The sequence below is a fragment of the Nomascus leucogenys genome, chromosome 1a, assembly GCF_006542625.1.
Source record: "Nomascus leucogenys isolate Asia chromosome 1a, Asia_NLE_v1, whole genome shotgun sequence".
Classification (NCBI taxonomy): Eukaryota; Metazoa; Chordata; class Mammalia; order Primates; family Hylobatidae; genus Nomascus; species Nomascus leucogenys.
In genome coordinates, this window is record NC_044381.1 from 24,425,432 (window position 1) to 24,448,261 (window position 22,830).

General features: G+C 42.4%; 1 protein-coding gene across 5 annotated transcripts in view; it reads right to left on the reverse strand.

Moving 5' to 3' along the window:
• Window positions 1-1,928: 1,928 nt before the first annotated feature.
• The window catches only part of PALM2AKAP2 (PALM2 and AKAP2 fusion), a 526,900-nt gene continuing 505,998 nt past the window's right edge, over window positions 1,929-22,830 (reverse strand). For 2 of the 5 annotated variants that reach the window (XM_030823221.1, XM_030823136.1), the window contains 3 exons: window positions 17,949-18,127; window positions 12,318-12,356; window positions 1,929-6,035 (listed from right to left, as the gene is read on the reverse strand). In XM_030823221.1, the coding sequence (XP_030679081.1) occupies window positions 5,937-6,035; window positions 12,318-12,356; window positions 17,949-18,127 (317 nt within the window). In that variant the 3' untranslated portion in view covers window positions 1,929-5,936. The remainder of the gene's footprint in view (window positions 6,036-12,317; window positions 12,357-17,948; window positions 18,128-22,830) is intronic. The other 3 variants (XM_030823172.1, XM_030823239.1, XM_030823189.1) reach the window with 2 other exon arrangements.

Sequence of the window (22,830 nt, forward strand, 5' to 3'; positions counted from 1 at the left end):
TTACTCTGGTTTCTTATTTTCCTACTCCCTGTACTACCTCCAACTCTTTTTCTTTTCTTTCTTTCTTTTTTTTTTTGCTAGAACTTTATTGTGGTACAATTTACTTAACAAAATTTACTCAAGTGTATGATTCTCAGTACATTTAAAATTGTGCAACCATCACCACAGTTTAATTTTATCACATTTTTATCACCCTATTTGCAGTCAATTTTGGGTCCTTTTTTTTGGCAGCTGGGATGCCTGGGCTGTCTGCTGTCACCATCTCCTGGGAGAGATGATCTCAAAGAGAATAGCCCAGACAAAGTTCATCCAAAGAAAGTTCTTTGCTGCTCCCACCAAAACCCCACTCTTCCCCTAGACTTGGGCTCCTATCACAGCCTTGGCTTTGATCCCTGAGAGCCCCTTTCCTGGACAGTACAGTGCGGGAGATGGTGCAAGCCCATTTTGACTTTACACACATGTGAAGCTGCCAATGTGTGCTTCTGTGGGAAGAGCGGTTAAGAGCCGGGGTTCAAATGCAAGCACTACCATTTACAAGCTATGCATTGAAAAACTAACTTCCCGGGGCTGCAGTTTCCTACTATGTAAAATGGAAATCAATATAAATATAAATATATCATAGTGATGGAAAGCCTGGAGTGCCTGTCACATTCTCAGTGACATTCACAAGTGTTATCCACTGTTACTAGACTTTGATCAAATTTTTAAAGGGGTGCCCCCACTTCCAAATTCAGAACTCTCACCACTTAGAGGTTGAAAGATGTCACTCCCGACAGGTGCCACAGAACATCCCCAGATGCTCAGAACAGGAAGATATGGTTGGAAATCCTGGGGAGAAAAAGGCTGGAAAAGTTACAAATGGGGAGAGAGAGAAAAAGGCAGCTGGAAAGGAAGTACCAGGAAGAGGAGGGGCCGAAGGAAAGACTAGGAAAACTGATGGTCAGGGGTCAGGGGCCCAGGGCTGGGTGATGGGATAGAGCAGCTGGAGACTGAAGGGGGAGGGAGGAAGTAGAAGGGAGGACAGGCGGAAATGTGGGGAGGACGCTTCCTGATAAACTTATGGTCTTCGCATGCTCTTGAAATGATTAAATTTTGTTAATTATACCACAATATAGCTCTAGCAAAAAAAAAAAAAGGAAAGAAAAGAAAAAGAGTTGGGGGTAGTAGAAGAGTAGGAAAATAAAGAAACCAGAGTAAGAGTTTGGGGAAAGGGGCTTTATGTTGAATACAACAAAAGGAGTCCTTCATGTCAACATGTAGCCATCAGCTATTCTTTGCAGAGGAGAGCCAAATACAGGTGCTCAGAATGTATTTTTTTTTTTGAGACGGAGTCTCGCTCTGTTGCCCAGGCTGGACTGCAGTGGCGCGATCTCGGCTCACCGCAAGCTCCGCCTCCCGGGTTCACGCCATTCTCCTGCCTCAGCCTCCTGAGTAGCTGGGACTACAGGCGCCCGCCACCGCGCCCGGCTAATTTTTTGTATTTTTGGTAGAGACGGGGTTTCACCGTGTTAGCCAAGATGGTCTCGATCTCCTGACCTCGTGATCCGCCCGCCTCGGCCTCCCAAAGCGCTGGGATTACAGGCGTGAGCCACCGCGCCCGGCCGGTGCTCAGAATGTATTCTAAAGGTTAGAGCCACAAGCTACAGGCAAGGCTAGAGTTTACGGTTCGTCCTGCTGTTTGTCCCGCTCTCGCTGTGGCTCAAGAGGCACTTGCAGCTTCTGGCATCCAGCCAGGGTGGCTGGGGACAGCATTGAAAAGGGGGCTGTGGGAACAGCCTGGTGCAGCAGTGCCCCCTCAGCTCGGATTGATTCCTTTGTTGCAAACATGAGGAAGCAGAAGCTGTCACACAGTAGCGGCCAAGGACACTGGCATGCCACTGTTTGGCCCAGCCTTCCACCCTCCCTCACAGTCAAACAAGCAGCCATTATTTATAAAAACTCAACACACATTGGATTTTAATGAGAAAATAACTGTATACTTGCATTGAATGCCTCACAATCACTATAAAACCAAAGCAGGATAATAACATTTAAGTGGTTAACATACACAGGAAAGCCAGATACAGAGTATAATTTCCAAACACAGTATTGCTGCTTTTTCCCCCTCCTCCCCCAAGAAAAACAAAGAAAAAATAATTTGGGTAAAGAGCAACACAAAATCAAAATTGGCAGCTCACTGAATGCTTAAAATTCAGGAAATTGGTTCTTTAACTAAAATGGAATATATTCACCATCTCTAACACTTAGGCTACTTTTTTTTCAATACATAGTTTAATTAAATCCATTCTTTAGTTGGGAAAAAAAGGTTTATTTGTCTTCAGAGACAAGAATCAACACCGTTTTAGTGTTCCTTGTTACACTTTATATATATATGTGTGTGTGTGTATATATGTGGACATTGATCTACATACGGCTTATATGTCATTGTCTAGGGTGAGCAGCATGCATGGGTATGAAGAGGCAAGTAAATTGCATTGTGTCATCCAAGTAAAACACAGCCCGGCCTCCTGCCACTGACAGACCCTGTTTCCATAATTTCTGGATGAGAAAGCCAAGGCATGTCAGTAGTTAATCAGCTCCGGAGGAAAGTGAACACCTATAAACACGGCAGAATGCAATACTTCCAGAAAGGCTTTTAACATCTACAGAATCTAAACATTTTGTAAGAGGTGGGGTTAACAAGCTTGCGTGCTATTTGGGGGTGGGGCTGAGCATCAGAGGCAAATTTTTTCGTAAGCCTCTTTCTCTCGATGGATTAGGCAGGAATGACTTTCCTCCAGGGGACGGTCCCATCTTCAGAAAGTTAAAAGGGTCCATTTGGGATCCCAGAGCCTAGCACGGTGCTATGTACAAAGCGGTGGCCCAAGGTTTCTTGAATGAATAAAAAACTCAAGAGCACAGAGAAAATCTGGCTCTCCCAAGTAAACTGTAATTTACATTTTAATGGGATTATAATAGGATCTTCAATGAGTGGAGCAAGAAGATTGACAGCAGTAATCCGGAAGGCAGCATAGGAGTAATAGCAAAAGTTAAGAGATGTAGGGGCCACAGTGAAAACAGCTTTGTGACTGTGGGAGAGTCCCAGAAACAGTATTTCTTTCCTTATCCACACACGGAGCATGGCCCAAGAACCCCCAGCTCTGGAGCTCTCATATTCTTTAAGCAATATGTGCTCTGGTTCAATCAACTGTGGTCAAAGACCACTTCATCTGCCTCTAAAGCGATTCCGTGAATAGTGTGGCCTCTTAAGCTTTTCCCTTAGCTGTACATTCTCTTGTCAAATGTAGGTTTCACGTAGCACATGGTTTCCTTCAAAACAGAACAAAAAACTTTAAGGTAAGTCATAAGGATGGTTTAGTCTTGTGAAAAATGGGGAAGTTAGTGTTTATCATGTCTGTGGTCTCTACCAGATCCATGAGTCAGAGAAAACGAAGCACATCACATTTTTTGTGCAACCCATAGAACTATCCTACTCTCCAACCATCCTAACCTGCCACTGTGCCTGGGGCTGTGCAACGCTGCTGCCTGCTCTGTTCTTATCCTTGTGTCTGCTTTGGGAACGCCCCCTTATCGCTGGGTTCTCAGCCCAGGCATCTGGGACCTCTGGCTGGAAATCCTCAGGTAAAGACGATCCTCCTTCCTGGGTCCTCCCATTTCATGTCAGGACTTCTAATCTAACACGGATCTCATTTTCCTGAGAATGTTAGTCTCCATGCCAGCCTCCCTCACTATAAAATGCATTTCTTGCAACAGGGATCTTACTTGTTTTGTGTCCCCAGTGGCTAGCACATTTTGCTGAGAATTCATTCAAAATACTCAGGAGAACGAATCATATAAAGATGGTGCCAATTGCCCATGTGCTATTTGGGCTGCCATCTGTAGAATGTGGCTTCAAGTTAGAGGTTCCCTTGGCAGTTTTAAAGGATCCTTGTTAGTAGATGGTTCCATTTTTTACTTTGTGCCTACTTCTCATCTGTGAACAAATGTCCCCCCCAAAGTCAACACTAGTCTAATAAAAGAAGCAAAGGAAATGTGCGTTAACATCTACATACAAATTTTGTGAAATTGCTACTTGTTAGAATAACATACTAGAGCTTATGACATAACAATATAAAAACAAAAATGATTTTTAGTGAGGTCTGACTTAATTATTGCTTTTTTAAAAACCACAGTTTTAAAACAAAGGAAAAAAAAAAGAAGGCTGGTTATTTTTTTTTTCTCATGGCCAGAATTGAAAATTTTCTCATCCAGAAATTTAGGGCACCCAATTATTGAATACCCTTATCATATTGCTTTAAATGACAGATTAAAGCTGGCATCCTCTATAGTATACTAAGCATGAATGCAAAGTATGAGAATAAATAGGAGACTTTCCTAAATGTCAAATTACAAAACCGCTCAAAACTTTGTAATTGTGACTCATGCAAATACCTTGTTAGGTCAATTTAATATTACAAATACTGCATCAGCTCGGTGCCTTTATATCCCTTTTCATAAAAAAGAAATTCTCACTCCACTCCTGAAGCCAGCAAACAGCTTTGGAGGAATTACCTGTATACCCAAATGCCACGGTCACTCTGGAATTTTAATCCACTCACACACACACACACACACACATGCACACACCCTTACTCATGAACATACACATCTTACACAAACACACAATGGTGTACACACATCCACACACACCCCATCTTTAGGATTTGTAGCTGATTCCAAGCCTGCACTTAAATTTCTATTCTATATTTTTCTTTGTATCATCCTGAAAAACACTGGTTGCTCAGCAAAAATAGTATCTCTTACCTCCTTATTTTGTTCTCATTCTTTCTCCCTCCCTCCCTTTTTCTCTCTCTACCTTCATGACTTTTCTTTCGTGTTTCCTTTCTGATTGATCCAAAAAGCATCCATCATTCTTCTTCCTATCTCTAAGGCCCACTTTATAATACAAAATAGTTATAAACACCTTTTTATTTCTTATCATCTACCTCTCCAAGGCAGAGTTCGCCTTTTATTTTTTCAATTATTGCCACTCTAAAAATGCCCCCACCATCTTGAACCAAGTTTTTCAATGTGTACAGATTCTATACATGTATATATTCCCCCATCCCATCATAAAAATAGTTGTTGCCCACTAAATATAGTTTTCCTGTGAAGAAACATAACTGAAAATGTGTTCTCATAAACTGCAGATCAGTGAATATTATAAGCAGACACGATCCTAAAGCTAACATCATCCATTTGGTTTGGTTTTCTCTTCCCCTTTCTCAGCCTCCTCATGTAGAATAGATTGTGTTTGCGACATGAAGAAATACTGTCTTAAAATATGGATTTTATGAATTGTGATCATGAGTTGTTCTCAATTAAAAATAATTAAATGTAAGACAAGTGGAATCATAACTGCCTCTTCTGGGCAAACATGGAGAGAAATGCCATTCATTTTATGGCTGCTGGAGAAAATGGAGTTAATGCAACACCCTCTGATGCTGCGAGAGACAGGTGGGAAACTGGTGCAGGGAAATATCCTGTGCCATGTAGGCTGCACCAGCCTGGGCCCTACTGCTCTCTAAGTGGCCCTATCACCATTGTCCTTCATCACCCAGAGAGGCTGGTCTCAGCTCTGCCTGTAGCAACTATGTTGATTTGCTTGTAACATGTTTTGTCCTTTTGGATCCATTGTAGATTGGCCCAAAACCAGACACTGGGATTGAGTCACCAAAAAAGTCCTTTCTCTTTTGACTCCTGGGTGTCCAGAGTCTGATAGGTGGACTTCCTTTTCGTTTCGTTTTCATCATTATGTATTGCAGCTTCTGGTCTACATAAGGATTGCTGAGTTTGTTTGCACTTTAATAAATAGTCCATTAAAATGCTTTCAGTTGTTAATTTCTTGGTTTCTTGGTCTCCCAAGCACCAAAGACACTTCCTGGGTTGAAGGAAGTTTATTCGTTGTCTTCTTCCTCCTGGTTGGCATAGATCCCTGCTTCCCAGCGCAAAGCCAGCGCGCTCTTTCTTCGATTAACCCGTGTGGCCTCAAGGACCTGTAAAGAGAGGGGAAAAAATTATGCAGAGTTCATGGATGTTAATTATGAACATAAACCAACTTCTCTGTTTCTTTCTTCCTTTCTCTTTATCAACTTGAGAGGAGAAAGTGATAAAGCACTGCTGGGAGACAGGAGAGACTCTGGAAAAAGGGGAATGGGAGGTTCTGGTTATGCATTCATCTCACAGCCAATATTCATCTGCTACTTGACCCCTAGTTTTCACCATAAATTTAATTTTCATGAAATGTTCTGCAAGTTTCTTTGAACTAGCCGTGATTCTGCATCAAGTTTTCAGATAAAGCAGATCTCTACAGGCAACAGATCAGTGCTGTCCAATTGAATTTTATGCAATGATGAAAATGTGTCTCTGCTATCCAGTATGGTAGCCACTAGCCATATGTGGCTATTGAGCACTTGAAATAGGGCTAGTGTGGCTGATAAGCTAAATATTTAATTTTATTTCATTTTAATTAATTATAATTTGAATAGCTCCATGTGACTAGTGATTACCATATTAGACAGCACACTATATAGATGGTCTTAGTCTCTTCATAAACAAGCAAACCAGAAAATAATTCCACACAATGGGACCAGTGTGGATTCAGTCCATCAAGCTTTGCAAACCTATATAAGCCATGATGATATTTATAGTACAAAAACCTACTTTGGCAAAATTAAACTAAAAAAGCCATTACATGAAAAAAAAAAAAAGTTCTTGGATCAATAGAAGCAATCTCAGCATTCTGATGCAACTTCAGACCCCACATGCTAATCAATGAAATGAAAAGGTGACAACATTAAGGACAAGTAGGCTCACCACTACTGAGGGACAGCCTCCCTTCCTCCCATTCACTAGGGCAGTCCGTGGACTCCTGAGAGGAGACTTCAGCCTATCTGGTCCAGTTTCAGTTTGATCAAGAAGGGATTCCAGATTAATGGCATTTAGGTTGCCAACATATGAAAAATGGTTCTATTTCATGACAATGCAGCAAAAACAAGCCCAGGCATTCTTACCAATTGCTCTGGCATTTGCTTAGGATGTATAGTTTCTGATTTTAAAGAAAAGTCCAGTAGAGCCAACACTGGTTGATTATCCAAACTGCAATGAAGGCATTGCTTATTCTAATTATAATCAGTTAAGCAAGGGACAGTGATGTTGGTGATATGGATTGGCTGTGTCCCCACCCAAATCTCATCTTGAATTGTAGCTCCCATAAACCCCTTGTGTAGCAGGAGGGACTCGTGGGAGGTAATTCAATGTGGGGGCGAGTTTTCCCATGCTGTTCTTGTGACAGTGAATAAGTCTCACCAGACCTGATGGTTTTATAAAGGGCAGTTCCCCTGCACACACTGTCTTGCCTGCTGCCATGGAAGACGTGCCTTTGATCTTCCTTCACCTTCCGCCATGATTGTGAGGCCTCCCCAGCCATGTGGAACTGTGAGTCCATTAAACCTCCTTTTCTTTATAAATTACCCAGTCTTGGTTGTTTCTTCATAGCAGTATGAAAATGGACAAATACAGTTGGCAACTCCAGAGAAGCAAGGAGATGCAGTTACAGGCAGAGGTGGGAGCCCAGACATAAGCAGATTCTGGGTAGATGGGAGATCAGGGGGTCCATCTCAACCTGCTTCTCTGCACCTTTGCCAAATGAATGGACCACGCAGAGCTTCAACATATCTTCCTCTGGGAAGCCTCCCCTTTTCCTCCTCATTCATGTTTGCTGAATGAATGATGCATTGTTAAGCACTTAAGCCATGTGTGTTTTGCATCATGTGTTTTGTATATAAGCATATCATGGTCACTCACTCAATATCCACAGATATCTAAGAATAACAAATTAGTAGGAGGAAAGCATGCTTCCAAATCTGCTATAGTTAAATAGAGAAATTTTCTAATAGTCTAATGTGTGGTAGCATGGAATTGAAAAACAGCACTGGACTGCACGTGGAAGTCCTGGGCTCTATTTCCAGTTCTGTCCTTTGTTGTTCATCTTTTATCTCACATTTCTTATCTATAACATGGAGAACACAGCTACCTCACTTCACAGGCTTTCTCAGAAGGCACTGTGGACTCTGAAGTCCAGGCAGGTCTACTTTAAATCCTCATGACCTTGGAAAAGTCACTTACCCCTGCGCTTCAGTATTGCCATGTAAAATGGGGATCATAAAAACTAGAGCATAAAGTTAGACAGATAAATCAATGAGGCAATGTATGTAAAGTATAGTTCCCAGTGCATAGTAAGCTCTCAAACTATGATGGAATAATTATTTCTATCATCATGTGAAAGGGATTTATAAATTATGAAGTGGCATACAAATAGGACATTTTATAAAGAACTCTACACTGTGTAAAAGGATCATCTCTTTGCGTTTCAGATTGCAGATACAAACAGAAAGGTTTACGTCAAAGCTAAAAATAAATCTAAAGTTCCAAAAACTATGGTCCCGATCCTCTTGGAATATTCTTTGTCTTGTTATTTAAACCCTATTTTAATTCTCAAACAACTTGAGCAAATTGAGTTTGCTCTCCTTTTTAGGAACTCTTGTTACAAGCCATCTATTGATCCAATTTACACGTATTTATTAGTTTCCTACCAAGTATAAGGCACAGTGCTTTGTGTTGAGGATAGCATAGTCCCTTTCCCTCATGGAGCTTAGTGACGAAAAGTGTAATGGGCAGAAAAATAATATTCATAATTATGGAAACATTTAGCATAGCTTGGGTTTGGACATCTACTTGTCAAGAGCCCAAATGATTCACTTATACCAACAATGAGCTCTCTTTTCTTAATTCATTCCCCTAGTTCGTATGCCCACTTACCATGGTCATACAATCACTTACCATGGCCATACAATAAATTTCTAGTGAAATCTAAAGCCTCTAGTAATGGCACAGACAAGAAAATAAACATCATTACTGAAATACCTGGCAACCTTGATATAAAGCTGTCTTTGGGTTCATAAGGCTTATGACCCAAGGCTGTCTGGCAGTAAAGCCGCCTCACGACTGGTCTTCAGAAGATTCAAAAACCAAGATATTTGAATGAGCATCTGTTCTGTAATTAATTCAGACGTGTGTGTGTGTGTATGTGCATGGTGTGTGTGTGTGTGTGTGTGAGAATCTCTAGCAAATTTAGAGCTTTTATTACTTGTTTATTACTGCATATTAACTTTACTTTCTAAAGTTCATTCCTTTATTTTCTGGGCAAAAAGGCACATGTCTCTGGGGCTCTAATAACAGTCATACTCACGTCCTAAGTACTATGTTACTGTTTGAATCCTCACTACTAGTCTATGAAATTTATGCTGTTATTACTCCAATTTTTTATAAGAAGAACCTGAAGCACAGGGAGGTTAAGTAACTTGCCCAGAATTACCCAGTTAGCAGAAGGCAAAACCAAGATTTGAACTCCGCACTCTGAGTGCAGAGTTGACGCTTGAGGCCACCAGACTATATGGCTGCCCAATAGCTGTAAGGAGTCCAGAAGGAGACACATCAGAGAAGAGCAATCAACACTCCCCATGGAAATGGAAAAGGGAAAACAAAAAAAGGATCTGATTTCAAGTTTTATTGTGGCTGGGTGCAGTGGCTCAAGCCTGTAATTGCAGCACTTTGGGAGGCCAAGGCGGGTAGATTGCTTAAGACTAGGAGTTCAAGACCAGCCTGGACAACATGGTGAAAACCCGTCTCTACTAAAAATACAAAAATTAGCTGGGCATGGTGGCTGGCACCTGGAGTCCCAGCTACTTAGGAGGTTGAGGCATGAGACTCGCTTGAGCATGGGAGGCGGAGGCTGCAGTGAGCTGAGATCGCACCACTGTACTTCAGCCTGGGCGACAGAGTAAGACTGTGTCTCAAAAAAAAAAAAAAAAAAAAAAAGTAAACTAAATAAATCAATAAATAAAGTTTTATTGTTTTCACAAATTCACATTCAGGTCTGGTGGGGAATGAAAAACAATTATCTCTCAACAACCCTTTAATATTAATTTTTCTCTCTAATGTTTAGGGAATTCAAGTGAATTGCTTAACTTTGAATAGCAATCAATATAAAAAATTTTAATTTGGACATATGAAACAAAAGACAGATATGTTTAATATCACCCTATTCATATTAATATTTATATTTCATCTTCCAATCTGCTTTTAAATTGAAGACAGAGTGGGTCCAACTCTATCTTCCTTGGATATATTTGACCAGATTTTCATTGTTTTAAATGGACTCAAAGGGGAGACGGGCTTAGTCCTAATTCTCAAACTGCCATCCTCCAGACGAGAACCACAATTAGACATTAAAGAAGGTACAGAATGATATTCTCAGTGTTCATTTGATATCTTATGAAAGAAAATTACTGATAATCAGCAGGTCAGCTCTATATTTAAATATAATTCTTTGACTAAATAGAGAGACCAAAAAACTTATTATGTTACAAGTTAATGCAACCAACTTGAAAAATAATTTACAATATCTAGTCAATGTTAGGATGTATCAGGCTAGTAGCCAGTGCTTCTACTCCTAGATATAGATAGAGGTTCTTCCATAGGTACATAAAGAGACATGTATAATAACATTCATGAAAGTATTACTTCTAACGGTAAGAAAAACTGGAAATAGTCTACATTTCCATAATAGAAGATTGAATAAATAGTGATATATTCATTCAATGGAATACCATACAGTAGTTATAAAGAATGAACCAGAGCCACAATGATCAACAAGGACACATCTAAAAACAATGCAGACAGAACAAAGTCAGGAGCAGAAGATACTGCAAAATGATTTACCATTTATAGAATGTCTTTAAACATGCAAAAATAAGGTGTTATTTATGTATATACACATTTGTAGTATAAGTATAAAACCATGCATGGAAATGACGAACAACAAGCTCAAAAATAGTTACCTCTGCGAGACTGTAGGGGAGGAGGGAACTGGGAGAAGTAACAGGAGGGCTTAAATTGTATTTGCAATACTAATTTCTTTTAAAACTATTAAATATCATGAAATGATAAGAATGGACAAAGCTGGGTAGGTGGGTTTTATTATTTTATTATCGTATATTATTCTGAATGCCATTTCCATGATATCAGGAACTTGTTTTGTTGACTGCTGTATTCTTGGAACCTAGAACAATGCCTGAAACATAGCAGAGCCTCAAAAATTCTTAAATGAATGAATGAATGATTCTCTCTACCATTCTGTATATTTGAAATAATTCTTTTAAAATCAAACTAAAATACAGAAATAAAAATATGAAAAATATTGTGCTTTCTCAGCAAAAAGAAAAAATGGACAAAATAGAAAAAAAATTAAAAGAGAAAAATATTATGCCTTCTCACAGCACACATATTTATAGCACATATATTTGTGAAATCTGTGTAAAAGGAAAGAAGACTTTTGGGGACCAAGAACAGTGGCTCACACCTGTAACCTCAATGCTTTGGGAGGCTGAGGCAGGAGGATCACTTGAGGCCAGGGGTTTGAGACCAGCCTGGGCAACATAGCAAGACCCCCGTCCCTACAAAAAAAATATAAAAAAATAAATTAGCTGGGCATGGTGGCACACACCTGTAGTTCCAGCTCTTTGGGAGGCTGAGATAGGAGGATCGCTTGAGCCCAGGAGGTTAAGGCTACAGTGAGCTATGATTGCACCACTGTACACCACCCTGGGCGACAGAGTAAGACTTTGTCTCTTAAACAAGGAGGCTTTTGGAGAAATCAAGGCTTAGAGTTTCTAAAATAAAAATACACGTTTAAAGATTGGAGGGAGGGAGGTCTGGGTGGTTTATGTTTGATAAATCTATAGATTAGGATGGTTCATCTTAAATCTATAGAATGGAGCTTTCTAGCTTTATGTTAAGGTAAACAAAGAATGGGTGAAAATCAATAGCTCAATCTGCATGAGCTGCACTGTTTTCCAACCAGGCCAAGTATACTTGCTATTCATGCCTAAAGAAACTTTAAAAACCAAAATAGCCCATCACTTGTGTCCTCTGGTCCAAACGTCTTCAAGATCCGTGAGCAGGCAAGGTCTTCCCCAGTACCCTCCCACTCGCCCCCACAGCACAGCACAGCAAACCACACCACTGTGTATCACTGTTGCATGGACTCCAACATTTTGAGGCAGTCCCATAATTCAGAAAAGGCACAAAAAAATACATATGGAGACAAGTCATTTTTCTTGCCATTTTCATTTAACTCATCAGGAAATGGCAAACCACAACAGCATGCACCTGGATCATGCATTCAGTAAGACCAAGACAAACAAATTGAAAAGTACCTCGGAAGTCACCTTGCAAGACAGTAACTTAGAAGTGTACTGGCAGAGAGGGAAAAGACCAGGGTTAGTACATGGCAGTGACACACTTACAGAACACCCTCTAGCCAGGAACAGGCACCACACCAGAAGAGGACGGGAGGGGAAGTAATACCAGGAGGCCATTCTACACCCATGCCAAAACTTTCTCCATCTGATATTAGTTTATTTATAAGTCTATTCTTTGCAGCAACTAGATACCCTATTGTTCACCAATAGAAATATCAGATAAGCCATACTTTGTTAATTCAAAACGTTGCTTTCAGCTTCTGTACTTTGAATTAACAAGATTACTTCCCCTCTGTACACAATCAGCTGCCCACAAGCAAGGTCATTGGGGGCCATTTTGGATTTGCTAGAATCTGTAGCCAAATACCCTTTTCTCTTCCCGTAGGATTCTCTGAACCCCAAAGCCGTCTTGTAACCTGTTGTTCCATTAAAAGAAGATCCTAATCACAGCAGTTGGTTTGTGGAGGCAGATTCTCTGAAACCGGCCTAAGGGTAGGCTTGCCTAGGGAGACCACACAGCCTCCCTCGTCAGAACCCCGGGGGCCTGGGTAAGTTCCTGAGAGTGGGATCATCCGTTGATAGCAATTTCGGGTGATTATATAGGATTATTAGTATGAGCACTTAGGAACTGAAATGATCCTTTAGTTCCTATAGGGGACTAAAAGTCTTACTCAAAGTACAGAAAAAAATGGCCTGACTATGGAAAATGAGATAGCAGGACCAATTTGGGACATCCCTCTCCAGAATTATGGTAATGAGCATACATTACACTGCTTGGGGCATTTAAAGCATTTATCGGTTTGGGGCATTGATAGCCATAGACTAGTTAGGTGGGATCACACATCTGTGCTTGCTGACTGCTTCTTAGATGTAGCACTTAGGAATTATAGTTCTGTTGTGATTGGGCTAACGGCTGGGAGCTGAGAAGTCAGGAGCTCTTTTCTCTCCTTTGCATCTCCACTAGGGTAAAAGTGAGAACCTAGAAGAGAGTTAGGGAAGCACAAGGCATCACTGAGCTTCCTGTAGCATCTGGGGTAACAGGAGGCAAATAGGCTTCCTTCACACACTGAGCGAGAGTATGGCCACAACTCTCAATGCATGTCCTGGTCTGGAAGGGTAATGTGTGCCAGGAACTCTCAGCTTTGATGTAGCCCAGGAAAACCGACAAGGTCTTCTCTTGTTCTAAGATGAGACAGAGTGGTGGGATGACCTCTCAGTAATGAAGTCATGGGATGAGAAAGAGAGAGAGAGCACACAGGAAAACCCCACTGAGAGCAGATCCTGTGCTAGAAGTAAAGATGGGGCTGAACAACCAGGAGGCTGTGATTTGGACTCTGGTCAGCATCCCTTCAACTGAGAAAGGCAAAGCAAACCCTCGAGATTTTTATGAGCATCATTGACTCAATGACCCATCATCTTCACTTTCTGAGGCTCAGGTCAGGTTAGGGAAACAATTGGCTGGAAAAATACTGTTTGCCTAACTACAGTCATGTCACTCAGGATGGACTAATGAATCAGAGTTTCCCAGATGGGTTCTTCATGCCTGAAGGAAAAACATCCAAATAGCCCATCATTTGTGCCCACTGATCCAAATGTCTTCCAGATCCATGAGTGGGCAACCCCACCTTGGAGGCAGTCCCTTTGCAAGGCATCAAGAAGCCCTTTAGGAAACTCGTATTCACTAGTCCATTATGAATTGCATGACTGAGCAGAAATGGTATGAGACCCAGATAAGGAGACATTTCCACATAAGAGAACATTTCCGGATAAGAGACACCCATAATATGAATAGGATTGCTGCATCTGGGTGTGTGGTGCGTGCGCTGCACAAAAGCGTCAGACTAAAGGGATGAATGGTAGGGTACTAAAGCCCAGTCCTCTACTCTACCCCGCAAATGTGTGGCTGGTGCAGGGCTGCATCTTCATAGAGGAACAAGGGTGGTTTTTTTCCTAATTCACACAAAGGCCTTGCATAGGTTGGTAAACAGCCTCGGGTAAGTGGGTAGGGGTGGGGATAGTAATCCTCCTGCCTCCAGAATTAGCCAAGAGGTCCATTAATAAGTGAGGCTGGAGACACTCACTGGTGACTCCAATATACAGGACAAAGAAATCAGCCCAGGTGGGTGAAGACAGTGGCAACTAAAGGGAGTACTTTGCTCAAGTTCTGAGCTAGTAACAAATATGACCGGTTGGGGATAACCTTTGGATAACACCACTCCCTGGCTCCCATAAGCCAGGGGCCTCTCTGCATATGACTTTTTATAAAGTGGAAAACTGGAGAGAGCAGGGCCCTGAGCTGAGTCCCTGTGGACAGGACCCCAGAGGCCGCCACAACTCTGATGGGGGCTCAGGGGACACTGAACTTGTTTTGATGGCAAAGATCACTCAGCAAAACTTCAGCCATAGCTACATTCTATCTTTCTCCTTCTGTCTTTCACTCTCCTCAATATCATTGTGTCTAACACGTCACACTTTATACACATTCCAATGATCAGCACCTGTCTTGTTTTTAACTCTGCCTTCTCCTTAGAAAGAATAAAAAATAAGAATTATTTTTGCTCAATTCACAAACAACTGTTACTTTCGATGGGCAAACACACGGTTGTGTTCTAACCGCGTGACAGGCATTGATTCTCAGGTGTGGTTTATCATCTCCAAAACGGCATGCCAAAATGCTGCCAAGTGGCTTACTGGAAAAAATATTGGCAAATGGAGGTGGCCAGGGGTGATGCTGCATAACATGGGGAGATGCTGGGTGTGTAGGTGTGAACCATTGAGGTGCTTAGAGGGTGGAGAGTCTAAGAAGCCATGTTTCTCTGTGAGAATAGTGTATGTAAATGGAGGCTAGAGACCAGAATGACTTTACCTTTAAGAGAATTAACTTTATGCTTCTACGGACAGGTAAGCCAGTTACACAACTCAACCCCCCAGCAATCCATCTGCTCTCTATTACTATCCTTCTGGTATTAAAGAAAAAGAAAAAATGGAAAAGGGGCCACAGATTGGTTAGGAAAAAAATGAATCTTTGTTCATCCCTACAGGTAAACTTCAACACATTCACCAGTGATCGACACAGATACCGGAGAAAAGTTCCCCTGAATTGGAAGGGCTAGGAGAGGGCTCTCACTTGAAGCCTGACTGATGATCATATCTTTGCTTTAGAAGCAATCTGAATTTGTTGTTTTAGATTTGGGTCTCTTAAATGTGCATACAGTGGATTGGTAGATTTTGTCCTGATCCTAAGAATTTTCAACAACAGCAAACTTGGTTCTGTTGTAATAGCAATAACAGTGCAAAACATTTGGCTTTGAATCCAAGATCCAGGGATATTAACAGCTTAATTAGTTAGGTCTCTTTCTTTTTCAAAATGTTTATTTACTGGAAAATATAGAGACAGGAGGCTGCCTCTTTGCTTTGTAAGTGAAGGGCAACCAGCATATTAAAACGCTGATTCCAAGCAGCTTCATTCATGCAAAGGAAAACCTCAACCTGGGTGGCACTTGTTAGGTGGCTGCCAGAGTGTCAGCGTGTGCGCGAAAGAGCTTCCAGCCCTCTGCCTTTATGAAATGAGTGAGAACTGCCTCTACCCTTCTGTATGGAGTATTTTTCCCTATCATCTGCAGTCCAACACAAAAGACATACACAAGTGACAAGTAGAGTGTGCTCAGCAAACACTCGCGTGGGTCACATGCTAAGTGGTTCTACTTGTTCTTCCCTATCCACATCAGAGTGTGGGCCATCCACTTGGCTAAATTCTACCAAAGCTGCTGATGTATAGAGCAGAGTCACTGGGAGAAAAGAAACCAGACACCTAGAACATCAAGCTTCAAAATGATTTAACCTCCAGAAAATTCTTAAGGCAAACTTTATCCTTTGAAGTGGGGCTTCAGAGAAGGGCTGGTGAAAGTGACTGAGTAGCCAGGGAAAAATCCTACAGGCTCACGAAAGGAGCTGCTGGCTCCCCTACAGTGAAGTTCGGCAGTGGAAATGTCTGCAGCAGCTACCCAGGGCCAGGCGTCATCCCACTGTCTAATACAGCGAACAGCCCAGTAGAATAGCTGCAGCCTAATACAGCAGCTGAGCCAGCGCTCCACGCAGTTCAGGTGTAAACGCAAGGGGAAGCCTGGGAGATGCCAAGTGAGAAGCCAGGCTGCCAGATATCCATTTGCTTTCTTCCTTTCCTTACCGCCATATATTTTGAAAGCAACTTTCAGTATCTGGGCTTCAACTCCAGAAATCCTTTAACTTAGCCAGCTAGGATATAAAAGGCAATAAAGCAGCAGGGAATTCTTACTGTGAACTTCATAGCATTCAAGTTTAAGGTGACCAGATGGTTTATTACCCAAACTGGGACACTTTCAAGAGGGAAACGCGGGCTGGGTGCAGTGGCTCATGCCTGTAATCCCAGCACTTTAGGAGGCTGGGGTGGGAGTATCCCTTGAGCTCAGGAGTTGAAGAACAGTCTGAGCAACATAATGAGACCTCCTTTCTACAAAAAAGTTAAAAAATAAGCCAGGTGTGGTGGCATACGCCTGTGGTCCCAGCTCTCCAGGAGGCTGAGGTGGGAGGATTTCCTGAACCCAGGAGGCCGAGGATGCAATGAGCCATGATTACATCAATGCATTCCAGCCTGGGTGACAGAGACAGACCCTGTCTCAACAACAACAACAACAAAACAACAAAAGAGCGAAAGGGGATATTAATAATCACAACACCACAACAGGCATAAGTCAGGACTGTCTCAGATAAACTCGGTAGGATCCTCAACCAACCCAAGCTATTTGTGACTTAAGTGCAGTCAGGGGAAGAGGTGATGACTTCAATATGTGCTAAGAGACTGGTGCCAGAAGACCCACAGGAGGTTGGCATGAACGCTGAGGCTGATCTCCAGGCTCCTGGGACTGTGTAGAGCAACAGTTCCTATGTCTCTAACCGGAGAAAGAAACCACAGAGCAGATGACTTCCTTCACAGTTAATTTGAACGTTATGTGCAAAGTTCTGAGGGCTTGGGGGTAGCAGAGTAGCCATGTGGTTTTCAACTGTCATTTTAACTGGCTCTTTGCTGTCAAGCTATGTACATGGGCTTGTTAACAGCCCCAAAAACGCTCAGTCTTTTAAGCACTGTGTAACATTGTTAGGGATTGCCTAGAGGGTCGGCTTTGAAGGAACAGCATCTTCATCCTTCTCTAGAGAAATAAAATCTCTAATGGGCAATGGTAGAAATCAGCTCCCAGGTGCTTAGGGATGATTTCAGGGCACTTGCAACCTTCTCCCTGCGTGGCCCTTGCATGCTGTCTTTCTACACACCAAACATCTTACGCACTAGCCTTGCTGGTCAACTCCAGCTATACTTGGCAGCAAAGGACAAGCTCCCTGCATGATCAACTTTTTTTTTTTTTTTTTTTTGAAATAGGCAAAAACTCAAACCCAGTTCCAGGCATGTGAAACCACATATTTGAAAACTGATATTGGAACCCTAATGCTGACCAGACAACCACATACACATTTGCACCTGAACTGGAATGCCACACGCCACACCGATGGCCGCACTCAGAGAAGTGAAAGAGGAAAGGAGGAAAAACTTACACTACTATCATCCATTCTCTCGCGCCTTTTAGATTTGTGTGTCTCATAGTCTTCCATGAGGGTCTGCATCAGATTCTTGGGCCGCTGGGTTCCGGCAGCCTCTTCAGGGGCTAAGTCAGGCTGCAAGCTGGGGCCTTCAGTGGTGGGGGATGGAGGAGGTTTGACTTTCTCTATTTTCCCTGAAACAACACGAAGAGAATACCCTTTCTAAGCTTGTCTGCTCATGACTGCTTTTAGAAAGAAAACTGGCAAATAAAAGAGCAACAACCTCTGACACAGAGAGTGGTACCAGAATGATGGTTAAGTGTAGGCCATTTTATTATATTACAGGGATCAAAGCACTTAAGGTTAATGCACAAACCCATCCAAAGATCCCAAGGACACCAAGTTCCAAAAAGTCAGTTAGATCAAACAGGCCCAGCACGCACTTTGCAAATATATGTTGGACAGACCGACAGTGGCTCCAGTTGTTTTGAGACGTGTATTCTATCATAGATCATAGAATTAGACTGTCAGAGATGGTGGTGCCTTGGAGACTCACAGACCCACTTCTTACCAGTTGAAAGAGCTTGAGGCTCTGCCAAGGGAAGGCTGTACTCAAGCCATAGGGAGCCAGTGATGGTACCCAGGCCTCCTGCTTTCCTCACCAGGCTCTATCCTCTATAGCAGAGGAAGCCAATTGTCTGCTGACCTGCCCGGGCTTTTTGTGTGGACAGCCCAGTGTTATAAAACCTTTGAATAAGGATGAAGTTTGTTCTTCTCAGTTCGCCCCGGTCTTACACTGGCCAGCTTCATTCATTTACCTCACCTGCTGGGGTCCTGAAACGTTGGAGTTTGAGGCCCCCCACACCTTAAGAAGTGTACACCAACAGAGGCAGTGGAAAAGGTGCACACCAGCCTTGAGAATGAGGAGATTTTAGCTCTTGCAATGTCCTCCAAGAATCCTCAGGATGGAGAGATGAGGTCAGCGATTAATTCAACAGTGGTGTGGTGACTCTACGCACCCTCACCAAGACCATTTCCATCCCTCCCTCCCAAGAAATGCCTGGCCCTGGCTTCTGGTCCTTCAAGGGGTGGGTTTATTGACACAGAGCCCCAAATGCACTTCTGGGAAGTATCTTCAAGTGCAACAATTATGATTTTTCCAATTATGCCCTTTGTGGTTGACGCGGCTAGAACCTGTGAACAAGGAATGTGGAGAAAACACACAAGATAAATGGGGCTTGCATGGCCCCGTTTGGGAGGGGAAAGGGCCATTTGACCTCTTCCAGCTCCAAGCCGAAGGGGACTCACCTTTCTTCATCTTACATCCCAGGCTTCTAACTTGGCAACTGCCTGATGCAGCAGGAATCGTAAGTGAAGCCTGGTGTCCATGTTTCCACGTGGGCTGCTTAGCCCTTTACTGGCACAACCTCCTTCTGATGAGAGATACAAAGTCCTGGGGTCCAGGAAACCCAGGTTTTTAACTCCTGCTCTTCCAGTACTTGGCTACGTGACTGACTATAGAGCATCATTTCATATTCCCACTTCAATCGTGGGCTGCTCACTTAAATTCTCCTAGCTTTAACTGCCATAGCGGTTAAATGGGAATTTTGGAAGAAGTTATCTTTGCGGTCTCTTCTAACTCAAACATTTTGCTATTCTATCAAATACATTTGGCAGGATATACCCTTCTTGATTTTTTTTTAAGGTATTTAGCTGTCACACTTGGGGATTAGGTGGAAAATAGGTTTTAATATACAGAAAAGGGCACTCCATTTCATGGCCACATTACCTTAATAACAGTGAAATTTGTTGCTTTGATCTAAATTACTCAGATAACTGAAAAGTCTTTTGATATTAACAGTACAATAATAAGTATTTCAAAATCTCCAAGTTCACTAGCAACGGTTTCTATTTTTTATTACAGAAATTAGGGAATGCTATAGTCACCCCTATAAACATTATAAACATCATCCAGAGTAAACATTTATCAAGATTTTAGCATAATTGGCTCTTCCTTCCTTCCTTAGACTTGCTGAATTATTTTAAACCAATCCCAGACCTCAGGTCACCTCATTCCTGCACGCTTAGTATGTATCTCTGAAAATTCCGATTGACTTTTTAATTGAAGCCTTAAGAAACAATACAGCACAGTGGTGAGCATGCAAGCTCTGGAGCCAGCCGGTTTGGGCTTGAATCCATGACTTGGCAGCCAAATCACTTTGGACAAGTTACTTACTCTTTTGATATCTTAGTTTCCTCATCTGTAAAATGGGTATGATGATAAGGGTACCTACCCTCAGATACTTATTATGAGGACAAAGTTAATACTTATAAGGTTAATATTCAGAACAGAAAGCATCTAATGATTCTAGCTACCATTTAATTGGAATCTCAAAGAATAATATGACTATAGGGTGAGATGAAAAATTTCATGCATATTCTGCATAAAATTTTTGCATCTCTTCTGGGACCAGAAATAGACACCAATTACCAGGTTAATTTTCATCGTTTTCCAGTTGACCTCTCAAGTGTCCAGATCACTTTCCACCAGCCATTCTTCCAGCGTTAAACACCTAGAAAGCACAGTCTAGATTCATTGCTTCTAGCTTCTCCCTTTCACATACAGCACAGAGGAACTCCTGTTTAAATTTCTGTGAAGGCCATTTTTCACATACTGACTTTAATCTTATCTGGTTATTGAAGCTTTTGTCTTCTCAATTAAGCTATAAAGTCATCCTGAGGACAGGGGGGTATGTTTCACCTGTCTATGAATCCCCTTAATTCATTTGAATGTAAACTCCATTAGGGTAGAGCCTTGCCTGTCTGATCATTGCCAGATCCCAGCAGTAGCTGTGGTACATGGCACGAGGTAGGAAATTCATGTTTGTTGAGTAATCAGTAAGTCCATTATGAAATATACATAACAACTACAAGTAAATGCTTATGGATTGGGAAAGAATCTCCCATAGAGAATCAGAGGAAAGGCTTAAATGCCTTCACAAAAATATATGAATTAAAATATTTTAGGTCTACAGAATCACAGACTCAATGGCTTTGTAGTAACAAGCGGATTTATACATCACTTCTTTTGTAGGCTTCATGTCATTTGAGCCTTGCAACAACCCTGGAATGTAGTTAGGGTGGATGTCATGACACCTGGATGTTATGACCACAGACGCTCAGATGCCAACTCCAGCCCAAGTTACATGAGACAGTAACAGTCACAGTCTGGAGCCCAAACCCAGTGTTGATGATGGCTGAATTAAATGATGGGATGTATGCAGAAGAATGTTGTAAAGAGGGTGAAGGATTACTATAGAGAAGTGGTCAGCCATTAAACATCAAAGACACTTCCTGCTTATTGATGATTTCATCCCTTGAGCAAGTTTTTCCAGTTCTAGCCACTAGAGGTCAGAGAAGTAGCAGGAAAGAAAGGCCGGCTTAGCAGTTCTGGAGCAGGGGCTTCCAGGGACAAGCGGGCTGAGAATGGTCACTTTGGATAACTGAGCCCATGTTCTGGTTCTATCTACCCCCTTAGGAGAGGCTATCATAGGTCCCCAGAGAGAGAAGACACTATGCCTCATCCCCAGACTTCCGGCCATCATTCTGGTCAGCATCGAGGGAAGCTAGCTCAGCCAGGCTTCTCTGCTGGGCCCTGTGATCTCTGGCGATCCTCCCCAAGTATGGTTCAAACCAGGCACCAGAATTCTGGGTGCCATCTTAGGAATCACACAGGCTGCCAAAAGGCTGGAGAGAAACGTGTTCCACACCTGACAACTTCCTCAGAGGTCCAGAGTTTGCAGCCAGAGCTCCTCTCCATTAGGATGGTGACAGCACTCCGGATGCTCTTCCCCTAGTAGTGGACACTGCAGACAGCACCACTGTTCGGGTCTCGAAGATCATTACATGAATGTGATGCAAATAGTCTGTGCCACAGGCCTGGGAGCTCAATCACATCCTTTTTCATGACCCCATAAGGCCCCTTGAAGTCCCTTGGCCCAGAGGACATGCCCCATTAGACTCCCCAACCCGTGATGGTTATCTTTGGTACTTCTTTTTCACTGCTCCAGTGTACATCTCACCCAGCACTTCCCCAGTAACCCCAGGTCCAGCTTTGCTTACTCCCTCAAACTTTGCTCTGCTATGGGTTTATTCACCTGTAATGATTCAATAGCTTGTGATGCCTGAAATTTGCCCCATTTTCAACAAGAACATCCTGCCATCCAGTTCCTCACATGCACTGAACACTCTATAGAACACTTTTTTTTTCTTTCATTTTTTTGAAACGGAGTCTTGCTCTGTCGGCCAGGCTGGAGTGCAGTGATCTTGGCTCATTGCAACCTCTGCCTCCCGGGTTCAAGCGATTCTCCTGCCTCAGCCTCCTGAGTAGCTGGGATTACAGGCACCCACTATTATGCCCAGCTAATTTTTGTATTTTTACTAGAGACAGGGTTTTACCGTGTTGGCCAGGCTGGTGTCGAACTCCTGACCTCAAGTGATCAGTCTGCCTTGCCCACTCAAAATGCTGGGATTACAGGCATGAGCCACCGTGCCCAGCCAGAATGGCTCTTTTGAAGGACCTCAGTCACTATCCCTGAACAACAACATGAACATACAGTGCCATGAAGACCTCAGGGCAGATCTGTATTGGTCTTGGCTGACGGCCAGTCCTGACATTTACAGAGCAGGGAACAGGTATAATGTGACCTCTATAACGAACATAAGGAACCACTAGAACAATGTTAGACTGAAATTCTGAGTGGAGGATAGGAAACATTTGAGTTTATTTCATAAATGTGATTATATTCAAACTATTCCATCTGGAGTAATTTTAGACTTAAGCCTTTGAAGGAGTTTGAGGGTAAGTGGCTTCACTTGTTTGACTCCAAAGATGTGT